We start from the raw sequence: 22,263 nt of genomic DNA, 5'->3' as shown, positions 1-22,263 counted from the left end.
TGAGAGCTGTTCAGCAGTGGAACTCTCTGCCTCAGAGTATGGTGGTGGAAGCTCCTTTTGTGGAAGCTTTTAAATAGAGGCCAGATGGCCATTTTTCAGGGCTGATTTGATTGTGCTTTTCCTGCATGACGGGGTTGGATTAGATGGCCCACGTAGTTTCTTCCAACTATTATTCTGATTCTACTCCTGTGGGTTTTTTCCGTGTCAGGGGAGTGAGAGAATTTGCCGTCTGCAAGGACGTTACCCAGGGGACGCCCGGATGTTTTTACCATCCTTGTGGGAAGCTTCTCTCATGTCCCTGCATGGAGCTGGAGCTGACAGAGGGCGCTCATCCACACTCTCCCCGAGTGGGATTCGAACCTGGCAGCTTTCAGGTCAGCAACCCAACCTTCAAGTCAGGAGGCTTTTATCCCCTAGGCCACCGGAGGCTCCTACTCCTGTGGGTGGTTTTGAGCCTATAATGTAGTTAAAATGACCCTCGAAAGAACGGAGCCATTAGGGCCTCCTCGCTTTAATTGTACACCAAAGATAACACTATAAAAATTATTTTTTAAAAAAAAATTGCCTCTGAGTCTGTCTGTCTGGGTTCGATGTGTTTATGGGCATTGAATGTTTGCCCTATATGTATATAATGTGATCCGCCCTGAGTCCCCTTCGGGGTGAGATGGGCGGAATATAAATACTATAAATAAATAAATAAACGGGGAAAAAGCCTCTGGCACGGAACTGCAAAACAACGAGTAACAAGAGAGGACCGTGTGCTTCTTCGGTCCTCAACAGTGACCTTCGCAGGAAGGAAAAAGGGGACTGAACAAGGAAATAGTTTGGGGCGATCTTTCCAAAGGGCACAAGCCATGCTCCCTCCGCCGCCCCCCTTCAACCCTCCTCCACAGATATAATCGATCGCAAGCTTCTTCATGGTCCGCCAGCGGTCCTTTTTCTTCACTGCGGATCGGTCCTTGAAGGGATAACTGAGGAAGATGGCCTTCCACTTGCACTTCCCAAACCTCTTCACACCCTACAGAGGAACTTCAGGGCGCTCTCCTCATCACGCGCCAGCTGCAGCCGCACCGGCCCCTACTCACACGCGCGCGCCGGCTCAGAGCGGAAGTCGAGCGAGAGGGGCGCCTGGATGGGCTCCTTCCTTCCTTCCTGCCTCGCCCCCTTCGCCGTGCCCCCGGCAGTTTCCGGCCTGAGAGGAAGCGCCGCTGCAGGGCGGCCGGCGAGAGAGCTCTGAGGCGGCGGCGAGAAGGAGGGAGCGGCCATGGCGGTGCCGGCAGGGAGCTCGGCCTTGACGGTGACGGTCACGTACGGTAAGCGCGGAAGGAAGAAGGCGGCGGCCGTCGCCTCAGGCAGGGCGGGAAGGCTTTCCCTCTTTGTGTCTGTGGGGCCCTCCTTCTCCCGTGAATGAATGGAGATGCACCCAGGCTTTCCCCTGGACCTCGGAAGGAGTGTCGCTCAAACAAGGCGAAGCGGGGTTTGTGGCCCTCTCCCCGTCGACTCCCCTTTTGCACCATGATCACACCCTGGGATTTGTAGTTTGGCGAAGCCCTCCAGGAGGAGATCCCTGGGAGAGGGCTCTGAATCCCCCTCCCCAGTCTGTAAACTCACAAATGTTGCCATGACAGTTAATGACTTGGATGAAGGTATAGAGGGCATTCCTATCCAAAAAGGTAAAGGTTTTCCCCTGACGTTAAGTCCAGTCATGTCTGACTCTGGGGGTTGGTGCTCATCTCCATTGCTAAGCCGAAGACCCGGTGTTGTCCATAGACACCTCCAAGGTCATGTGGCCGGCATGACTGCACGGAGCGCCGTTACCTTCCCGCCAGAACGGTACCTATTGATCTACTCACATTTGCATGTTTTCGAACTGCTAGGTTGGCAGGAGCTGGGGCTAACAGTGGGCGCTCATTCCGCTCCCGGGATTTGAACCTGGGACCTTTCGGACTGCAAGTTCAGCAGCTCAGTGCTTTAACACACTGCACCACCACCAGGGGCCAATCCGATCCTATCCAATTGGGAGTTAATACTCCAGAGGACATGATATAATAATAATAATAATAATAATAATAATAATAATAATAATAATAATAAATTTATTTTGCATGCCGCCTCCCATCTCCCGGGGACTTGGGGTGGCTGACACGGGGAACAAGCCCAATACAGTCATATAAAATCATAAAATACAACAATTTAGACATTACAACACAAATTAAAACAAATTAAACAGGTCATAGTTAAAATTAAACATAGTTAAAATGTTAAACAATCATCCAAGGCATTAAAAATCCAATATAGGATGACATCTGTGCAACAATCAAAACTGATGAAGGGAGTGTCTATTACAAATGGACATACATCAATAGACACAACAAGTAGGGAAGATAAATCTGAACGGAAATCAAACTAAAAAGTGACCAGGGCAAATGACAATGTGGGTTTGGTCCAGATTATAACAGACTTATCTACTCAAAAGTACAACAGATCAGAATTTGAAATGATCTTAACACATTAGAGAGCCTGGGCCAAAGCTAACGAAATGAATTTCAAGAAGGATAAATGTGGGATGTTGCACTTAGGCAGGAAAAAATGAAATGCACAGATGCAGGATGGGTGACGCCTTGCTCAACAACAGCACCTGAAAAAGATCTTAGTGGACAATAAATTGAACACGAGCCAACAAAGTGATATAGTAGCTTAAAAACCCAATGGAATTTTGGGCTGCATCAAGAGGAGTATAGCATCTAGATCAGTGGTTCTCAATCTGTGGATCCCCAGGTGTTTTGGCCTACAACTCCCAGAAATCCCAGCCAGTTTACCAGCTGTTAGGATTTCTGGGAATTGAAGGCCAAAACACCTGGGGACCCCAGGTTGAGAATCACTGGTCTAGATCGAAGGAAGTCATGGCGACCTTCTATTCTGCTTTGGTTAGACCTCACCTGGAATACTGTATCCAATTCTGGGCACAAGGTTCAAAAGAGATATTAACAAGCTGGAAGGTGTCCAGAGGAAGGCAGCTAAAATGATTAAAAGTCTGGAGACCATGCCCTATGAGGAGCGTCTTAAAGAGCTGGGTATGTTTAGTCTGTAGAAAAGAAGGTTGAAAGGAGACACGATAGTCATGTATAAACATGTGAAAAGATGTCATAAGGAAGAGGGAGCAGGCTTGTTTTTTGCTGCCCTTGAAACTAGGACTCGTAGCAATGAGTTCAAATTACAGGAAAGGAGATTCCACATGAACATTAAGAAAAACCTCTTGACCATGAGAGCTGTTAATCAGTGGAACTCTCTGCCTTGGAGTGTGATGGAAGCTCCTTCCTTGGAAGCTTTTAAATTGAGGCGCATGGCCATCTGTTGTGAGTATTTTGATTGTGCTTTTCCTGCAAACCAGGGATTTGGACTGGATGGCCCATGTGGTTTCTTCTAACTCTGATTCTATGAATCAGGGCACTGTAATTTTATAGTGTGAAAAGTCCCTTACTGAAGAAGGTATGAGTTAAGCAATCCTTATTAGTGAATCCAAAATCCAAATACTCCAAAATCATCCACATGTGTGGCAGACATAGACACACCTTTGCTTTCTGATGGTTCTATGCACACAGCCTTTGTTTCATGCATAAAATTCCTCAAAATATGGTGTACAAAATTATCTTCAGATTGCTTGTGTAAGGTATATATGAAACGTAAGTTAATTTCTTGTTTAGACTTGGTTCCCATCTGTAAGGTTTCTCGTGTACAAAATTCAAAATATTCTTGTCCCAAACATTTTCAGATAATCAAATTATATTTCTTGAGGGAAAACATTAGCAGTGAAATGGTATCATGAATATATAAGTCTGTGATAAAAAAGTGCAATTTGCTGAATACCTACTTCTTAGGTTGCTTTTAGTAGCACATGAGTGAGGATACTGCTTGCAGTTCAGAATGAAGTTTGCCTTATTATGACCTAAATATGTTTTCATTATTCTTCAGGTAATGAAAAACATAGTCTTCAAGTTGGTTCTCAAGAAGAAGGTAAACAACCAACTGTACGTGATATGGCTCTCCTAATTGAACAACTAACTGGGGTTCCATTGTCCTTTCAGAAGCTGATATATAAAGGTAAGTAACATTTTTTTATATTTATGGGATTTTTTTTTGCTTGACTAGGCTAGATCCCCTTAAATACAACATCATAATTTTATATACTCACTTCTGTGCTTGGAGTACCAGTGGAACAAGCAAAACAGCTCAAAACCCTAGTGTAGAAGTGAGACAACCCTCTGCTAAAAGTTAGATTCCCAAGGTACTGGGGAGAAGATACATATCCAGCCTTTTCCCGGAAGTGAACATTATTTTCATTCCACATGTGAAATATAGATGGCTCGCTACTACCCAATGTTTTGTGAATCTGCAGGAAGTCCTTGAACATATCCCCCACAGATGCAGGATCGTATTGTAAAGTGTTTTATACATCAAAGGACATCTGTAGCTATGTCTTCCAGTGTGGGATCTTGGGCATACATTCACTTTGAAATACATCTGTACAGCTTTTTGCATGTTTATGTATATGGGAGTGGAGGGCTTAATTGCTAGTTTTTATGCTATCTTAAATATTCCTAATGCCTTGAAGCTGGAGTTTTGTATTTGAGTTGTTTTGATAAGATTTTTGCTTATAGGGTGATGCCTGGTGTTAATTTTTTGTAATTGTTATTTTAATACATGTTTTGGTACGTATGCGTTTATTACTTATTATGTTTCATCATCTTAATTGGGGGGGGGGGGGGGGACAGCACATAGCCTTCAGGTGACACGCATAACTTTGTTAAGCCTCCATGCCTCTTTTACCAAAATTGTTACTTTGGCTGAACTTTGGTTGGATAGTGGCAAAAGTCTTTTCCCTCTTACACATAAGGAATATAGCAATTGCTTGTATTTTTCTAAAAGGAAATTAGTTGTAGCAACATTTTTTTAAAGTAAAAGATTCTTTTAGCTACTGCACCTCTGGAGTTTAGCTTCGTTTGGCTGGGGTTCAACACAGCCCTCAGTCCCCTCAAAATGTTTGCCCAGTCTTGTTGAAATCAGATGAGATTTTTCACTCAGTCCCTTAAAATTTGATAAGAGCTCTTCTTATTATTTTTCTCAATTATTTAATAAACTTGGTTTCTAGCAAGATCAATGTGAATTTTAGAGGGACAAGGTAAAGCAGAAAAATATATTATTTTCTTTAGAAGCCTGTAACCTTGGTATAAAAGGTAAAGGTTTCCCCTGACGTTAAGTCCAGTCATGTCTGACTCTGGGGGTTGGTGCTCATCTCCATTTCTAAGCCGAAGAGCCATAGACACCTCCAAGGTCATGTGGCTGCCATTACGTTCCTGCCGGAGCGGTACCTATTGATCTATTCACATTGGCATGTTTTCGAACTGCTAGGTTGGCAGAAGCTGGAGCTAATAGCGGGCACTCACTCTGCTCCTGGGATTTGAACCTGGGACCTTTCGGACTGCAAGTTCAGCAGCTCAGTGCTTTAACACACGTCGCCACCAGGGTTCCAACCTTGGTATACCTAGCTTAAATATTAGATTTATTTTAGAAGCAACTGGTTTAAGCTTTCGGATGTGCCATTGAAGATGACTATGTATTTTAAGTATGTCTAGCAAATAACAGCATGCAGTTTTTATGAGATTGTTCTTATTGGTTATTCACAGTAGACTACAGTGTTTGTTTTCTGTTATATTCACTGTAAGGCATTCACAATTTGGTTCATCCCTGTGTTTGGCAACTGAGAAGTGCTGTAATCTGGATTAATTTCATTTTAGTGTTGTGTTTTGAAACCTTTTATGACAGTATATTTGCATATAAATGTATAAACTTGAATAGAATTTGCAGGCTTAGTGCATTGCAATGTGTTTTAGAATCTGTTCAACTTAATTAGTCACATGCATGCCTTCTGTTAATTTTTTAGCTATTTTACAGTGTACAGTATTTAATTTTAAAAAGAAGTCTTGACATTACTGTCCCTGCTCTAATCTTTGAGACTTTTCCTATCTGGAAAATAGCTAAAAATAGCTTGATGTTATCAATTCTCGAAAAATATGGATGTTATAAATGCTTAAGTATCAAAGAAATCCTGAAAATCTTTTTGATCATTTCCTTGGTTTTCGGGTTTTATTTATGTCAAAGAAAAGCTGTTTGACTTTTTAGGATAACTGGTTGGTTGTGGAAGAAACAATTTTAAAAAAGAAATAATGATTATCATTAGTCTTGTCCGGCATATACCAGCATTGATTGACTTGCTCTGATCTCACTTCAGTATTGCACCTTCCCCTCTCCTGCGCTGAGCCATGAAGAAGAGAAATTTGGAAGCCTTCATTTCCATTATGGTTTAACAGTGTTCATTGTGTCATCCTGATCAACAAACATTGGCAAATAGTAACTATGATTAGTTTCAAATTAGCCAACTTTAAGCCATAGTTTATGAATCATAGCTAGGGCTAAATAGGAAGCAACATGGTATGAGGAAGGAACTTATTGTAAGCTGCCCTGAGTCCCCTATTGGGTGAGAAGAGTGGGATACAAATACTGTAATAAATAAATAAACATATTAATCTGCCTTTTTGCAGCTTGTTCCAACTAGTCATGGTAGCCAAAAAAATCTGTGGTTTAGCAATCATTAGGTGCCACATCCCTTAAGCTACTGAAGACAGCTAGAGGACTACCAGTTAACATATCTAAAATATATGAATATTGAGATGTAGCTTACATTTTGTCACTATACTGACTGGTGTGGAGTCTCAAATAATATTTTGTATCAACAGCAAGTCAATTGGAACTATTGGGAGTGTTTTATATGATACTTATGTATACATATTGGTACATAATACAAATGATTATTATATTTGACTTTATATTTTGAATTAATTTAAAACGACTCTTTTTATCATATAACAGTTACCAAAATAAATATGTGCGTTTTGTGTTTGTTTTTTTCTTCCTAGGAAGGTCCCTAAAAGAAATGGAGCAGCCGTTGTCCACATATGGAGTGAAAAATGGTTGCAAAGTTATGCTTATAGGGAAAAGGGTAATATATTGTACTTAATGTTTGTAATTAGTGATACAAGTAGAGTCTCGCTTATCCAACATAAATGGACCAGCAGAACGTTGTATAAGCGAAAATGTTGGATAACAAGGAGGGATTAAGGAAAAGCCTATTTAACGTCAAATTATATTATGATTTTACAAATTAAGCACAAAAACATGTTTTACAACAAATCAACAGAAATGCCAGTTCAATACTTCTGACAGAGGTTGCCCATAGAGTCAACCTGGAGGAGCTAGAGATTCCTGAGGAAGTTTTCTCTCAGGTTAAAAAACCTCAGGTTTTTCCACTTTGATGGGAGCCCTGCATCCTTAATCCCAGTGAATGTGGACAGCTCACTATATTTGCATATACATATTGAGATACCTTGGAAACTGAAGCCAAGCCTACACATGTAAATGATTTCTTTCATATAAACCATTGGTTCTTAAACTTTGGGCCCCAACCACAAATGGAGTCCCCTTAGCTCAGTGTTGAGGTTGTGAAAAATTTGGCAACAGTAAAAGGTTTCTGAATGCCGTCTAGACATTTACACAATAATAATAATACACAAATCAGTTAGCAACAAAGTGCAGTGTTTATGAACAATGCTTCAACTGTACATCATAAAAAGGAAAATCAGCCTGTTTAGCAAGAGTTGCAAATGCTGATTTATTATCAGTAAATGCTTAATTTTTATACCTATTTTAGATACCTAGGTTTGCATAAACATTTATTGGGCAGAAAGGGATTAGGAGTGGAAAAAGTTTTAAGAAGCCCTGATAGAAACCCGAAACATGACTCAAAAGTAATTTTATACCATTTTGTGGATGAAACAACATTTGTGTAAATTGAACTTTTAGAAAGCATTGGTATTACTATCTTGGCCACTCATGTCAAAAATTTTAGATTTTTGAGTATTTTGGAATTCAGAATCCTGGATAAGGGTTGCTCAGGCTGTAATTGATGAAACATTGTGTTAATCTCTCTCTCCCCCCCCCCCCCCCCTTCTTAATACACAGAAGAGTCCTGATGAAGAGGCTGAACTGAAGAAATTAAAAGATTTAGAACTGTCAGTGGAACAAGCAGCCAAGAAAATAGAAGAAGTCAATAAAGAACTTGGAGGTATTCAGAAAGTGAGTCACTTTCTTGGTGCAGCAATTCATCTGTCTTTGTATTTTTTAGTTATTGGTAAAATTATTGTTATAGTATTGGTGGCGGTGTCTCTCTGAAGGAGAACCAATCTCAGTGTGTATTTCTAAACAGTGCAGTGTGGGTCTTTGTGTGAAGAGGGGGCTCTACCTGATGCATGTCAGAGAAATGAAATGAATCTGTGTAATCCTGAACATGGATGCATAGATGGGGCTCTTCCCTCTTTACAAATAGGGAAGTGTGTACCAGTAACAGTGTGTATAGATATTGGTTGCATTATGTGTTTGTAAGAGCAAACGGGTATAGAAAAACTTAGGAGTGGAAAAACAGAGGAAATACAGGAAGATAAGGGTATGTGTAAAAATATGTTGGAACAGGATAAAGTGAATGAAGCAAGGTAAATGGAGGAGAATGATTTGCCAGTGAAAATTTAGAAAGATTGTGTGTGTTAGAGACAGATAGATTATAGGGAGACTAAATGTGGAAGGTGTGCCAGTGTGGTTGAATAGAGGGCATAAGTATATACAGTGTTCATGCGTATGCAAACGAGCAGGGCATGTAGCGGGATGAGAATAGGTGATGATATGTTATAAAGATCTTTACTGATTTTGGATGAGATACAAAGAAAGGAGACTATTAAGTAGGAGATGCTAACATAATTAGACAATTATGTGTGGTGCCTATAAAACTTCCAGACACTCCCTGGCATCCTTGTTACTTTTAACCCTCTTTTTTGATGATCGCAATACTTCTTGGCATTTTTTGTTGTCATTTGGAGACAATTTAATTGAATGGGTTAGATCAGTTTATTCTATATATGCAGAATGAATAATAGTTAATGGAGAGTTAACAAATCCAAATGAGATACCAAATGGAACTAGACAAGGCTGTTGTCACAGTCCTTTTTTTCATTTGGGGTCTTGAATAGAGATACCAGGCAACATGAAATGGCAACAGGAATAAAGATCAAGAAGGAATAATAGAAATTAAGGGCATCAGTGGATGATTGGTTGATTATCATGACTAATCCACTTGAGAGTACAGAAAGACTGGTTTAATTAAAACATGAAATTCTCCTTTTGGGATTGATGAATGATTAAGTGGAAAGGAGTCATGGAAAAATATTTCAATAAATGACAATAGCTACAATGATATTTAATATTCAGAAATGGAAGAGTGGCATTACCTACTAATGAAAATAGATTACTAGAATTGGAGAATTTAATTGAAATAGACAAATTGTCTACTCTAATCAAAGAAAAATCATTAATAGCATTTCTTGAAACTGGTAACTCATGATTGACTTGATGACGGCTTGATTAGTACAAGTTGAATGTATAGATGAAGTGTAATGAATTAAAGTAGAAGGAGGTAGAAGGTTAAGAATTAAAATATACAGTAGTTGGATGGCATCTTTTTCTTTTTCTCTTTTATTATTTGTAGATTTTGTTATACATTTAGATAATTTGAATTTGTGTACGTAATTTTTATTATAGTTTATTTTTGTTGTTTGTTTTATTCAAGTTTTATTTCATGCAGATTTGCGTGGTGTAATAATTTTAGTCTTACACTCTGGAGACCAGGTTTTGAATTCCTGCTTGGCCATGAAACTCACTAAGTCACCTTGGACAAGTCACGCTCTCTTTAGCCTCAGAGGAAGGCAGTGAAAAACCTCTTCTGAAGTAATTTTGCCAAGAAAACCCTGTAATTGCCATGGATTAAAATGACTGGAAGGCATATCACAACAAGAAAGTTTTATTCAATGAAAATGATCTATTTAATAAAGAGATTAGGCAATGATGTATGTGTCTGTCAGAAAATGAAGGAATGGGGATCTGTATAAGACTTGTTCAATTAATGTTAACATAAAATCATGTTAGATCTTAAAATGGATTAACCATACATTTTCCACACAGGGTTTTCTGGCAAAGAATCTTCAAACTGAAGCACTTCACCAGTTGGACAAACGGATAAAGGGAACTGCTGAGCAGTTCATGAAAATTCTGGAGCAGATTGATGCTATTGTGAGTAAATTCTTATTGCACTTTGTTATGGCTGTTCAAGAAAACTTAGTTTTGCTGTTTATGTAGGGAAGCTTGCCCCCAGAACTATTAGGTTACATAACTCATGGCAAACACAAAACAAATGGCTTATGAGACGTTTAAAAAGTGACTCTCTTCCATTTCTTAAGGCAACCTCTTTTATGCAGTATCACCGCATCAATACTTTTATACACCTTTTCGGCAAAAGCACTGTGTTGGGAGACTTTCAGATTTACTACTATGGTGCAGCTTTCCTCTAACTTGGGGCCTCAAAATGTGTTGGACTACAGCTCTTACTATTTCCTGTCACCATGGCTTTTGGGATTCAGATAGGAACCATTCTGCTTGGATAATATCAGTAAATGGGGAGGGGGTAGTTTATTCTAGCTGAGGATAATGTGAGTTGTTGTCAAACCAGGGCTTATTTCAGAAATTGGGTTGTATTTAGTTACATACAATTTCCCCACCGGAATTGTGTCCTGTTGGAGCCAGAGCTAATTATACTTGGGGTAGGCCAAATGAAATAAATGAAACTGGGTCATAATTCATAATTCTCTAATTTTGACTAGGTATACCTACAGTCAAGAACATACATCTGTCACATCTTGAGGCACGGGGCTTGGTTAAGCATGGATTTGGAGCAATATATGGCCTCTATGACTTTTGTTTTTACCTGTTTTTGGATTTTTGCTCAAATCCACATATTTTCTAGCAAAAGGCCAAATTGCTTCTGGAAGCATTCAGAAAGTAGTAATTGAAATTGGAAACAGGCCTCAGCCCTCAACAACCCACATTATTTAACATCAAACAAATTCAGAAATAGAAGTAGACTTTTGAAGAATTCCAGTTTTGTTTTGCTTTGCTTTGCTTCCCTTCCCCTCCCCTTGTTTTTGGACTGCTGCTCAGTCGTTTAGTCATCTCAGTCATCTCCGACTCTTCGTGACTTCACGGACCAGTCCACGCCAGAGCTCCCTGTCAGCCGTCACCGCCCCCAGTTCCTTCAAGGTCAAGCCAGTCACTTCAAGGATACCGTCCATCCTTCTTGCTCTTGGTCAGCCTCTCTTCCTTTTTCCTTCCATTTTCCCCAGCGTCGTGATCTTTTCCAAGCTTTCCTGTCTCCTCATGATGTGGCCAAAATACTTCAGCTTTGCCTCTAATATCCTTCCTTCTAGTGAGCAGCCGAGCATTATTTCCTGGAGGATGGACTGGGACATTACACTAGAAAGGAGTAGAATTATATACCCATACCAATTGTTCATCCCATACTAGAAATTTTGGAGTTCTGTTTTGAACAGCAGGGACCCTCTGTGCTACACGATGAGCTATTTCTGTGCACCTGAGCAGGGATGTGGAAGAAACATTTTCCAGTGCCATACAGGAGAAGCAAAACATATTCCTTTCATGTATTGATTTCTGATGAACTACTTTAGTTTGTGGTCAAAAACTAATAAATGTATATATTCATATATATTTCAATATAATTTCAACAGTATTGAAATACCTCAGATGTTAGAAGAAAATTGTTGATAGCTATGAGAACAAAGTGCTTTTTCTCTTCAGATGTTTCATGGTTAGCCCATCCTACAAGACACTATTATGAATAATTTAAAGGGCACTTCTTATAAGTTGTTAAGGGTCATTCAGAGTCTCCCTTAGGCAAATAAAAATAAACTCTACACTGAGAAGATTCTTAATGTATATATTAATATATATAATTTTCTTGGGATTTGAGGTCTCTTTGAACAGCAATTTATTATGTGCATTTTGAATTAAATATCATAAAATTAGACCTATGTTGTATTCAGTCTGTTATGAAATACCTGTCTTGGATATATAAAAGTCAGTTCTTATGAGAGTTCTTTCCCTCCAAAGATTTTATTTTTCAATAGGTTGTGTTAGTCTACATTGTTAACTACAATTTAAATTGATGTTTTCACTTAGCCACAAGTTGTACTTGGAACCCTTCCTATAGGACTTTAAATAAAACAACCCTAATTGTTTGTTATAATTTAACAGCTAGTTTCATTTAAAGCACATACAAATTTAAACCAATGTACATTAGTTACAATATCTAATATCAATAGTATTAGCAGAGCACTCAGTGTATGTGATTTATTCAAACATTCTTACTAAAATATTTAACAATAAAATTTCTTGCTGGCATCAAACAATCAGCAAAAAGAGAGAACATAAAATACAATAACCGCATAAGACACTTGAGACAGTCCACTTTCCAACAGCAGTGGGAGACCTACAACCGATGTCCCAACTCCTGAGTTGAAAAATGGGATCATAATGTCAACTCACCTCTTGACTGTCTCTTTAGGCTGCATATCAGCAGGACAGTCAAGATTGAAAAATGTTTCTTCTTGGGAAGATTCTGCATTAAAGAACACATTTCTAAGGTACCTTCCATGCTCAAAGTCTGCAAGCTGAAGACAGTCCCTCCACAGAAATATCTAAGTGCACTCAGAGGAGTAAAGATCCTCTTGCAATGCCTTCTAGAAGTAAAGCAAGTGAAATGGAAACAGCCAAACCTTGATGCCAAGTTTAGTTATCTGCTTTCACTAAGCTAAATAGTAGTCCTTTAACACTTAATGCCGGGCTGTGGCGCAGCTGTTGAGCAGCTGCCTTAAATCACTCTGACCATGAGGTCATGAGTTCGAGGCCAGCCCGTGGCGGGGTGAGCACCCGTCAATTAAAAATAAAAAATAGCCCCTGCTCGTTGCTGACCTAGCAACCCGAAAGATAGTTGCATCTATCAAGTAGGAGATAAGGTACCACTTATAAAAGTGGGGAGGCAAGATTAACTAATTTACGACCTGGAATGAGGAAGTGCCGTCAGTGTGGATGATGAAGCAGCTGCTCCCCCCTGTGGCCAGAATCGAACATCCCCTCAGAAGAAGGTTAACTTGCCTCTGCGTGTGTCTCTCAGTCTCTGTTTGATGTGTTTATGGGCATTGAATGTTTGCCCTATGTGTGTTATAATGTGATCCGCCCTGAGTCCCCTTCGGGGTGAGAAGGGCGGAATATAAATACTGTAAATAAATAAATAAATTAATTCTGAGGTCTTTTATAAAATATTTATTAAATGTTCTTGGAACTTACAAATATATCTGATGTTTAAATACCAATATTTATTCTGTTTCTCAGTACATGCTTTTGAAACAGCTACAGTACTTTGAAAATGACAAATGGTTAATTTTCCTATGTTCAATACAATAACTTTGGGATTTTAATCACGGCAGTATTCATTGGCTATGAGTGTGAAATCAAACACTTCTATGCTAATAGTCAGGCACATATTTTCATACTTTATATTTCATTAACTTTTTGTAGACATATATGAATAAATTTAAAATGAATTGATGTCGTAAACAATTTAAGGGTGCAGACCTAAGGTGTCACAGACAATGCCCCCATGGCTACTGGAAAATTTGTCTTTTGCCCTTCAAAGTACCCATAGTTTCTGAAGAAGAGCTCTAGCTTCAAATCCCTGCTCCCACAAAAATAGTTGATCTTACATTCTTGCTTCTGCAAAAGAACTCATGCAAGATTTGCATACACACACTCTGATGTCAGTGACAAAGAAAGGGGGCATCAGAGGTATGTAGGGAAAGGAGCATACTTCTTCCAAGCCCCAGATATGTGTACAATTGAGGGGAATCTTTACACCAGCACTTCAGTCAATGGGAAAGGAAATGTGTGATTAAAGAAAAGAAGAGACGGCTGAAGGCACTGCTGCACACTACTTCTAACCTTCCAGGATTATTCTATTATCACTTTGGATTTGTCAGGTATCCTGACTTAAAAGTGTGCTGAAATTTGCAGTGGGATTTCATTGTGTTTTGCCATGCCTAGCAAATGCCCAACCCAACACCCAATGTTGGTGTAGTTTCTGCCTTTTTACAGTATAGAGGTTGCTAACTATGCAGGAGATAGCCTCTTCCAGTCATCCCCACTGAAATCACAGTCCTGATGCTATCGGTTGTAGGCCAAAACACCTGGGGACCCACTGGTTGAGAACCACTGCTCTAAGACATTTTTTGAAGTAGTGGTGTTCTACATTAAGAGCCTCAAAATTCTGTGCCAAGTTATGCTGTTTTGCAATTTCTCGTATTTTGTTTGTTTTGCATAATGGTTTGTGCTTCTTCTGGCATCTCATAATCCTTCTCAGACAGTCCTTTTTCAGATTTCATGTAGACCACACATTTTCTGATTTAACATATTAATCCCATAGGCTAAAAGTATTAAAATGGGGTGGATGTGTTTAGGAATGTTTCCTGACGTTATTAAAAAGTTAAATTTCATATCCAGTGGCAAATGTCACACTTGCCAGTTACTATTGCGAAGTATACCTTTATGGAATATTAGTCTGTTATCAGAAATTTGTGCAGCGTGGCTTTTTTTAATCCTCAAAGAAAGGAGCAGTATGGCATTATGTGACATTCTGAACAGCCAAATGCTTAGGTGACAGGTGATTTCTTCTGCCAGTTGAAGGCTCCAGAGGAAATCTAGCACCAGGCATTATGAGGATTAGGAGGCAATGGTACTCTAGATTGGACTTTACCAGCCAAATCAGGGCATTAAAAGGCTTATCTCCTTCAAATCCTAAATAAGAGTCTCATTATTGTCGTGAATTTCCACTTGTAGCAGTTTGTCGGCATCTAATGAAACTTCCATTACTGCTTGGGCGAAAAAGAACTTGATATTCAACCCTTTTACCTACCTTCTAGAAAACTAGTAATAAATTTTAAGAACCTTATCTGTTGTAATTGGGTCCCTTATTTTGGTAATTCTGTGTGGTGATTATATTCATAAAATGCAAACTCTTTTGCTGTAGGCATGCAGTAGAATTAGCTTTCTTTTTTAAGTGATCATTAAATAAATTGAGATGATATAACTGATTAAATTTGTTTACCAAATCCTAATTTGGGTAAATATATTACTGAAGCATGTTTTTGTGACGATATTTGGACATAAGACTTTATGTATTGTTTTCAAGAAAAGACAAAATTAATTTTGCATCTATCTTTATATTGCTTCAGACTCTTCCTGACAACTACAGTGACTGTAAACAGAAAAAGAAGGGGCTAGTGAAAAAGGTTCAGGTAATTCCTTTGTGAACTGTTGCTTATGTGTACCCAAAATTAGAAAGTAAAACTTTCAGTTTAGTCAGGAAATTTACTCAACCTGTTTTGAAGACTAGCCAAAAAACTCCAAAACTAAAATAGTTTTATGAATACATATAAATAAGAACAGTGTATTTCTAATCATTATAATGTTGCTGTCTGTTTCTGACTTATGAAGATCATAAGGCAACTCTACCAGAAGAAATTCTTGACAAAACTTGTTCAGAGGAAATTTCCTTTTGCCCTCCTCTGAGACAAGGAGTGTGTGACTTGCCCAAAGTATCCATGCTGAATGGGAATTTCAACTCAGGTTGAAATGGCACTAGAAAAAATTAAATTTAATTATAATTGTTGACAAAAAATAATTGCAATCCGCATTGAATGTTAGTCACAGTCTTCAATCCAGGAAAGTGTAAACAAATGTGTATAATTGATAAAATCAAATGGTAAAATATATAAAGTTTAGAAAGACAGAGTTAAAAGTAAAATAAATAGGTCCATTGTGCCTCCTCACATAGTGTTTGAATGTGTGTGTGCCTTCAAGTCACATGCTGATTTATTGCAACTTCATAGGGTTTTTAAAACAAGAAATACTTGTAGTTATGCCACTTTCTTCTGAATTGTCTGTTATACATTTGGTTCTGTTTCAGGTTCAGACAGAATCTGATGCCTTTGCTTGGGGCATTTAAGCCCTTGCGACTAAAATACTGGTTTTTTTAATATACTGTGTTGATTTTCAATGAAGCCTGTTGAACATCTATCTTTTAACATGGAAAAACAAATGATAGGGCTTTTTTATTTTTTTACATAGCCAACATTTCATATTCTTATTCTATTTGCCTTCACTGAAAGAAAAGATGGCATAGAAATGGTTGTGGTTGGTCCATGTTGGACTGTGTATCAATAAAGTTTTCAATATTCTCAGTGAAGCTGTTTTTCTTCACTGCTTTCATAGGAACTTTTCTGCTATTTTTTTTTCAAACAATTGGAAAATTACAACATTTAAGATTGGGAAGGATTCTTATTACTCAGCTATCAAAATGATCGGTTTAGATTTTAACCTAGAGCAGGGTGGGGGAAAATGAGTCTCTGGGGTTTAATGGAGCTCTTAGGCTTATTTTTGTAGGTATTGCTCCTCTCATACTCCCAAAACTATATTTTGGGGAGATTGTTCCTGGAAGCCATCAGGGATTATAATTTACTCTTCAAATAGGTTACAAGCTCCTCACACACCTTACTTAACATTTGTTTAAAACTGCTTTTCAAAAGCAGCATTGGACCTTAGTTTTTAATATTTTGAACAATCTGTGCAGTCCCCAAAAGGGTCCTGGGGCAGAAAAGTAGTCTCCAGACCCAGAGCATTGCTTATCCCTGACCAAGAATAAAGTAGCTGAAATGTATTCTGCTTTGGTCAGACTTCATCTGGAATACTGTGTCAGTTCTGAGCAGTGCTATTCAAGAAGGATATGTACAAGCTGTAATATGTCCAGAGAAGTGCAACCAAAATGATCAAATGTTTGGATACCAAGCCCTGTGGAGAACAGTTTAGGGAGCTATGTTTCGCATGGATAAAAGAAGGGCGTCACATTGAAGAGGGAGCAGGCTTGTTGTCTGCTGCTCTAGAGACTAGGACACAGTGGTTTCAAATTGCCAGAAAAGAGATTCCACCTAAACATTAGGAAAAACATCCTGAAGGTTAGAGCTGTTTGACAGTGGAATATGCTGCTTCGAGGTATGGTGGAGTCTCCATCTCTGGCTGGATGACCATCTGTTGGGGGTGCTTTGTGTTCTCCTGTATGGCAAGGAAGTTGGACTGGATGGACCTTGTGGTCTCTTCCAACTCTATGATTCTATCAGTCGCTGATCCCTGCCACCAGAAAGCAGTAATTCAAATTAACAGCTGACTCTCCTGGCAGCTTCCTAAATGCTTCTGGGAGTAGTTTCAGGGAAAGGAAGTGAATCCAAAGACAAGACCAGTGCTTTGACACAGGTGATTTCTCCAGTTAGTATGTTCTAACAAATAACGTGATGTTAAAGGTCCAAAGAGCAAGGTGTTCAAGATGAAGTTTATTTAGGCAGCATCTGTGGAACTGACTAAGTGAATTGATGCAAAAGATGGTTTGCTCCATTATATTGTAGGCACAGAGAATGACCACCCTTTAACTATGATTTAATAATTTTTGACTGTTCAATCTGTGTAAACGTGTACCCTCACCCAGGGACAATGACCTTTAAAGAAGATCCTAATACCATGTCTTATATTTCAACTTTGTTTTTAGGCTTTCCTCGCACAGTGTGATACAGTGGAGGGAAGTATTGGCCAAGAGATGGATAAGCTACAATAGAAGAATATGACCCTGGCGGAATGAGGCATTTTAAAATAACTAGGAGAAGTAATTGCTCTGTGAGCAAGAAGAAAAGATTGCTCTTCATTTTGGAGCACTTGTGTAGTGTTCAGAATTTTATCTTAAGCGGAGTCTGGTAAGGCTGTTGCATGTCAGCCGTTGCTTGCTTATTGTCATATGTTCTGCTTAAAGCCCTTGTTTTGAAAGACACGATCCTGCAATTTTACTTGAATATAGTCAAGGATGTCTTTGTGTGATCATAAATGTTAGCTAAATGTTGCTTTCCTTTATAAATCATTAAGAGTAGTAATTGATGTCGATGTTGTAAAGTACTTGTATGCCTTCTGAATCTTATTTTCAAAAGACTTAAAGGAATGTACTGAAAGCTACTTTTGATTACTGGCTGAACATCACTCAGCTCTGTGATAATCAATATATTGCTGTGATCTTTGTGTATACATTCAGTGTTCTTGGGCAGGTAAAGTCACTAAAATGAGGGTAATTTTTGTATCTAACTTCCTGTTTCTTTTGATGGCAAAAAAATCTTCCTGAAATTTTCCCTGTCTTAAGTAAGAAAGCAGGCATTTTGGCGTTAAGAACCTGCTACACACTTTCTAGGCCCAATTTGTTCTTCATCCTTTTCTTAGATTCATTCGGCTCCTTCTTTCCTTACACCAAGTGCTGTGTGGGAGGGTAAAAGATATGTGATCAAGTTACTCTATCCAAGTATTTGGCCTATAAGGCCCATGAGTCATGTCTACTGAATGCTGGCATTATACTTGGGATATAAGAGAAGACTCCCCCCCCCCCAAAAAAACAAAAACAAAAAAAAAACTTGGGCACTGAGGAGCCTGCCAAATGGTGTAGTGATTTTTCATCCAAGTACTATGTCCTTTTCAAATTGTTCATCTGTATCCATTCTTGAACAAAAAAGCTAACAGCTTGAAGCCAAATCCTAAGTAACAGTTGAGAGAAATGTAATACTAAACTGCTTCTGTAATCTTAGTCGATTAACACTTTGGTGCCAGGACTATGTGTAGTATAGTGTTCCCATCCAGCACTGTGATAAGCAAAAAAAGCATCAATTGTCAAGAGTCATCCTACCCTTTCAACCTTAAATCTCAGTGTCACACTGAGATATGGCTTGTAACAGCTCACTATCATGGGAATAAAATGGGCACAAAAGCAGATGGCAGATGTAATCTATTATCCACCCAGTTCCATATCTTCAGACATAACAGAAAATGTGTATTTTTTCACCAAAATACATGTGGAAGGAGAGGTGTGGTTTTTTTTTTCTTGCTTTAGGCACAAGATTGAGTTAAAGTGGTTTCATTAACATTTCATGCTTTCTATTCAGTGCAAATGACCCACTGGTAGTGTTCTAAGGATATCATCACGAACAAGAAGAAGCATAATTTTCCACCTGCTTATTTTCTACTTCCGTAAGGAAATGATGAAGTCTTTTTTACAGTAGAATCTGGAGTTGAATTGGTTCTTGGGAAGGAGAGGAAGTGCCCTGGGAAGAAGATACGTACCTTGTCACACATATTTAAGATACAGTTCTAGAAATCTTGCTGGAAAATGTGATGGGTTAGATGGAACTAACTCTGGGTGGGATTCACAGCTTTTCACCAAGTATAGAAGATCTCACCCCCCACCCCGAAAATCAAGTAGATTTCAGATTTATCAAGATTTATTAGGAATCACTGAAAGCCAGTGTGATGTAATGGTTTGGGTGTTGGACTACAACTCTTAAGACCAGGATTTTAATCATATCTGGCCATGGAAACCTATTGGGTGACCTTGGGCAAGTCTCACACTCTCAGCCTCAGCGGGAGGCAAAGGTAGCACCCTCCCCCAAACATTTTGCTAAGAAAAACCCATCATAGGTTTACCTTAAGTTACCATGTGTCAGAAATGTCTTGAATGCATAAAAAACAAGAGATTTACATTAGATTAATAAGAATCCCAGTTGTTCAGCTAGTAATCTTTTGGTCCAGATAAGACTAAGATGAGGATTTATATTTATATATGCAGATTATTTGCTTGCAGTATTGAATTTGTCTCCTGGAGACACCCTTTTGCGTCAGATAGCATCTAGGGACTTTCTTGTAAACCTAAAGTCTGCCTTCTTCTCCATCACACTTAATGTTCTTTCTCCTAATCATAAAGAGGATGTAGCAGTCCACTCTAATATGAGTATGTCTTTGTTATATAGCTGTTATACATTTAGTAATGTCTATAACAGCATTCCATTAGTTTATGCATTGGTCCTCCTTGATCCCCTGAAACAATATTAGTTCAACTACATCAAATTTCTTAGTATTTCTTCCTTGAAAAGAGAAAAGCTACACATTAGTGCTACCTAATATGTCCAAAATCTATTTTGAATAAGGCAATCCTTCCCAGCAATCCCCAACTCCAAAGAGAAAGAATTCTTAGAATGAGTCCAATATTCCTAAGTAAGGTTTACTCCTAACAATGACCATGTTCATGGTTAATGTAATATGGGAGAAACAAATAGCTTAATCTTTCAGTTAGAAGTTAGTAGACTATCTTTTAATAGCTTGGTTTGGAAGGGGGCAAAATATAATTCATTTAAAGCATGGTGCTAGATGAATACTCATTCACCAATAATTGGAACACATAGATTTTAAAATATATGACATGATTTCCACATTTGTGTAATAATGGCAGCTATTTACCTTTTCTTAATTAGAAGGCTCATCTGATAGTAATTATGTTTAAAAAGTGCTAAACAGCACATGGCTTATTCTGTTACATTTTTGTGGTGTTCCAGTCCCATGTCAAGGTGTTTGGTACATTTTGAAATTATTCTTTTTTATATAAGAAATCACTCTTATAAAATACAAATAGATATAACAGTTAACCATGAAATTTTCTTCGGAACTTGAACGTTATGATACAAATGTTTAGCTCTTTTTGAGGAATAAATTCTACACTGAAACTGGTTTCTGTCAGAAAATGTAAAATTATGCTAACAAAGCACGAAATGTCTCCTCTTCTTATGGCTTGTGTGTTTTTGATACAGTCTACATTTTATTATGAAGAATTCTGAACTATAGCCCTGAGGATGCTTTCCCAAAGAGTACAGAATTGCATCACAAGAGATTATATATTTTTTTACCAATTAGTACATTTTTCCCTTGGTCTTCTTACAGTCTTATTAATAAGTCTCCTTTTCAATATGGCACTGTTCAAATTAAACACAGCCGAAAAGCACTTAGACTTAAATGAAGATAGAACATTTTGAGCTACTTTCTATAACAGATTTTATTTAGGCCTATATTTCTATACAACAGTGGTTCCTATCCTGTGGGCCGCGAGAGCAAGAATCCGGTCCTTCCTATTTATTTATTTTATTTATTTTATTTCTGCTCCTTTCCACAGAGCTGACCAGTCCTGCCCCTTTTGGTACTAATGTTGGAGAGTGGTACCTGGTCAAAGTGGTCCCTGGTCAAGTGGGCCTTGGTCAAAGTGGGCCCTGGTCAAGTGGGCCCTGGTCAAAGTGGGTCCTGGTCAAGTAGGCCCTGGTCAAAAAAAAGGCTGGGAACACTGCTATACAAGGATGGATATACAAGCAATAACAAAATCCAACAGAATCCAGGCGAAACTTGTGCACTGGTAAGTTTTACATGCACTTTAATAAATTAAAAGGATTAATTAACAACACATTTGCGTAACAGGGGCAATGTTTGTGCTATAAAAAGGCCATAAGGGATGTAGGCTTAGTTTCTGGCTTCCATGTCTATCTAAGATCTGAGTTAGTCATAATTCTAAATAGCTCTCCTTTTACTGCAAGTGTTCCATGAAGATGGAACCATTGCATTTAAAGTGGGATCATGCTATAATTTTACAGTGTGAAAAGACCCTTGGTTAGCCAGATTTTAGCCAAATTACAGGCTTTTTCCTAATTCAGCTGACCCAGAAAGAGCTCCAGCATGCCAACACCTGTGCCATCAACAAATCTCAGATTTTGACCATTAAATCCAAGGAAATGGGATGTTGCTGGCATAGCAACTATTTTATGGGGGTGAGTAACGAAGTTCATATTAAGTGATCTTCTGGTGAACTGTAAGAAAAGGTTTGTGACTAGTGGTAGTGTTCCTTTTAATACAGATTACAATACTTTTATCTCAACACAGGTGAACTGACAAGCGTGTGTAGGCAACTTTAGCTATTTCCATTAATGTTGATGCCAAAGCCTTTGCCTGCGAGTCCATACCCTTTCCTGTTCGATTCATAACACGTTTGTTCATTATGTACAGTCCTGGAATGGAATGCATAGCTCCCAATTAGAAAATAGCTACTTCGAGTTCCATATCAGGTGGAAGGCAGGATATAAATTAAAAAAATGAGAATTACAATATTTTAACCTATTTGGATTTAGTTAGCATGAGATAAGAGAATACGTGCTTTTGGTCTCAGCCTTTACTTCTTGTGGATTGTGGGGGGGGGGGGGGGGCACATTCATACAGATACTATGAATCTGCCCACATGTTAACATAGGTGAA

At 38.6% G+C, this 22,263-nt stretch overlaps 1 protein-coding gene across 1 annotated transcript; it reads left to right on the top strand.

The window, feature by feature from the left end:
* The first annotated feature begins 1,138 nt into the window (after positions 1 to 1,138).
* Positions 1,139 to 20,753, top strand: bag1 (BAG cochaperone 1). The gene is made up of 7 exons (XM_008113006.3): positions 1,139 to 1,313; positions 3,973 to 4,101; positions 6,975 to 7,057; positions 8,077 to 8,190; positions 10,123 to 10,230; positions 15,297 to 15,359; positions 17,660 to 20,753. Exons 1-7 carry the CDS (start codon positions 1,265 to 1,267, stop codon positions 17,723 to 17,725), a joined length of 612 nt encoding a protein of 203 aa, XP_008111213.1. The 5' UTR covers positions 1,139 to 1,264; the 3' UTR covers positions 17,726 to 20,753.
* The last annotated feature ends 1,510 nt before the right edge of the window (positions 20,754 to 22,263 follow it).

Source organism: Anolis carolinensis, chromosome 6, assembly GCF_035594765.1.
Source record: "Anolis carolinensis isolate JA03-04 chromosome 6, rAnoCar3.1.pri, whole genome shotgun sequence".
In the NCBI taxonomy this organism is placed as follows: Eukaryota; Metazoa; Chordata; class Lepidosauria; order Squamata; family Dactyloidae; genus Anolis; species Anolis carolinensis.
The sequence above is the reverse complement of the archived record's forward strand: the minus strand, read 5'-3'. Positions and strand labels throughout refer to the sequence as shown.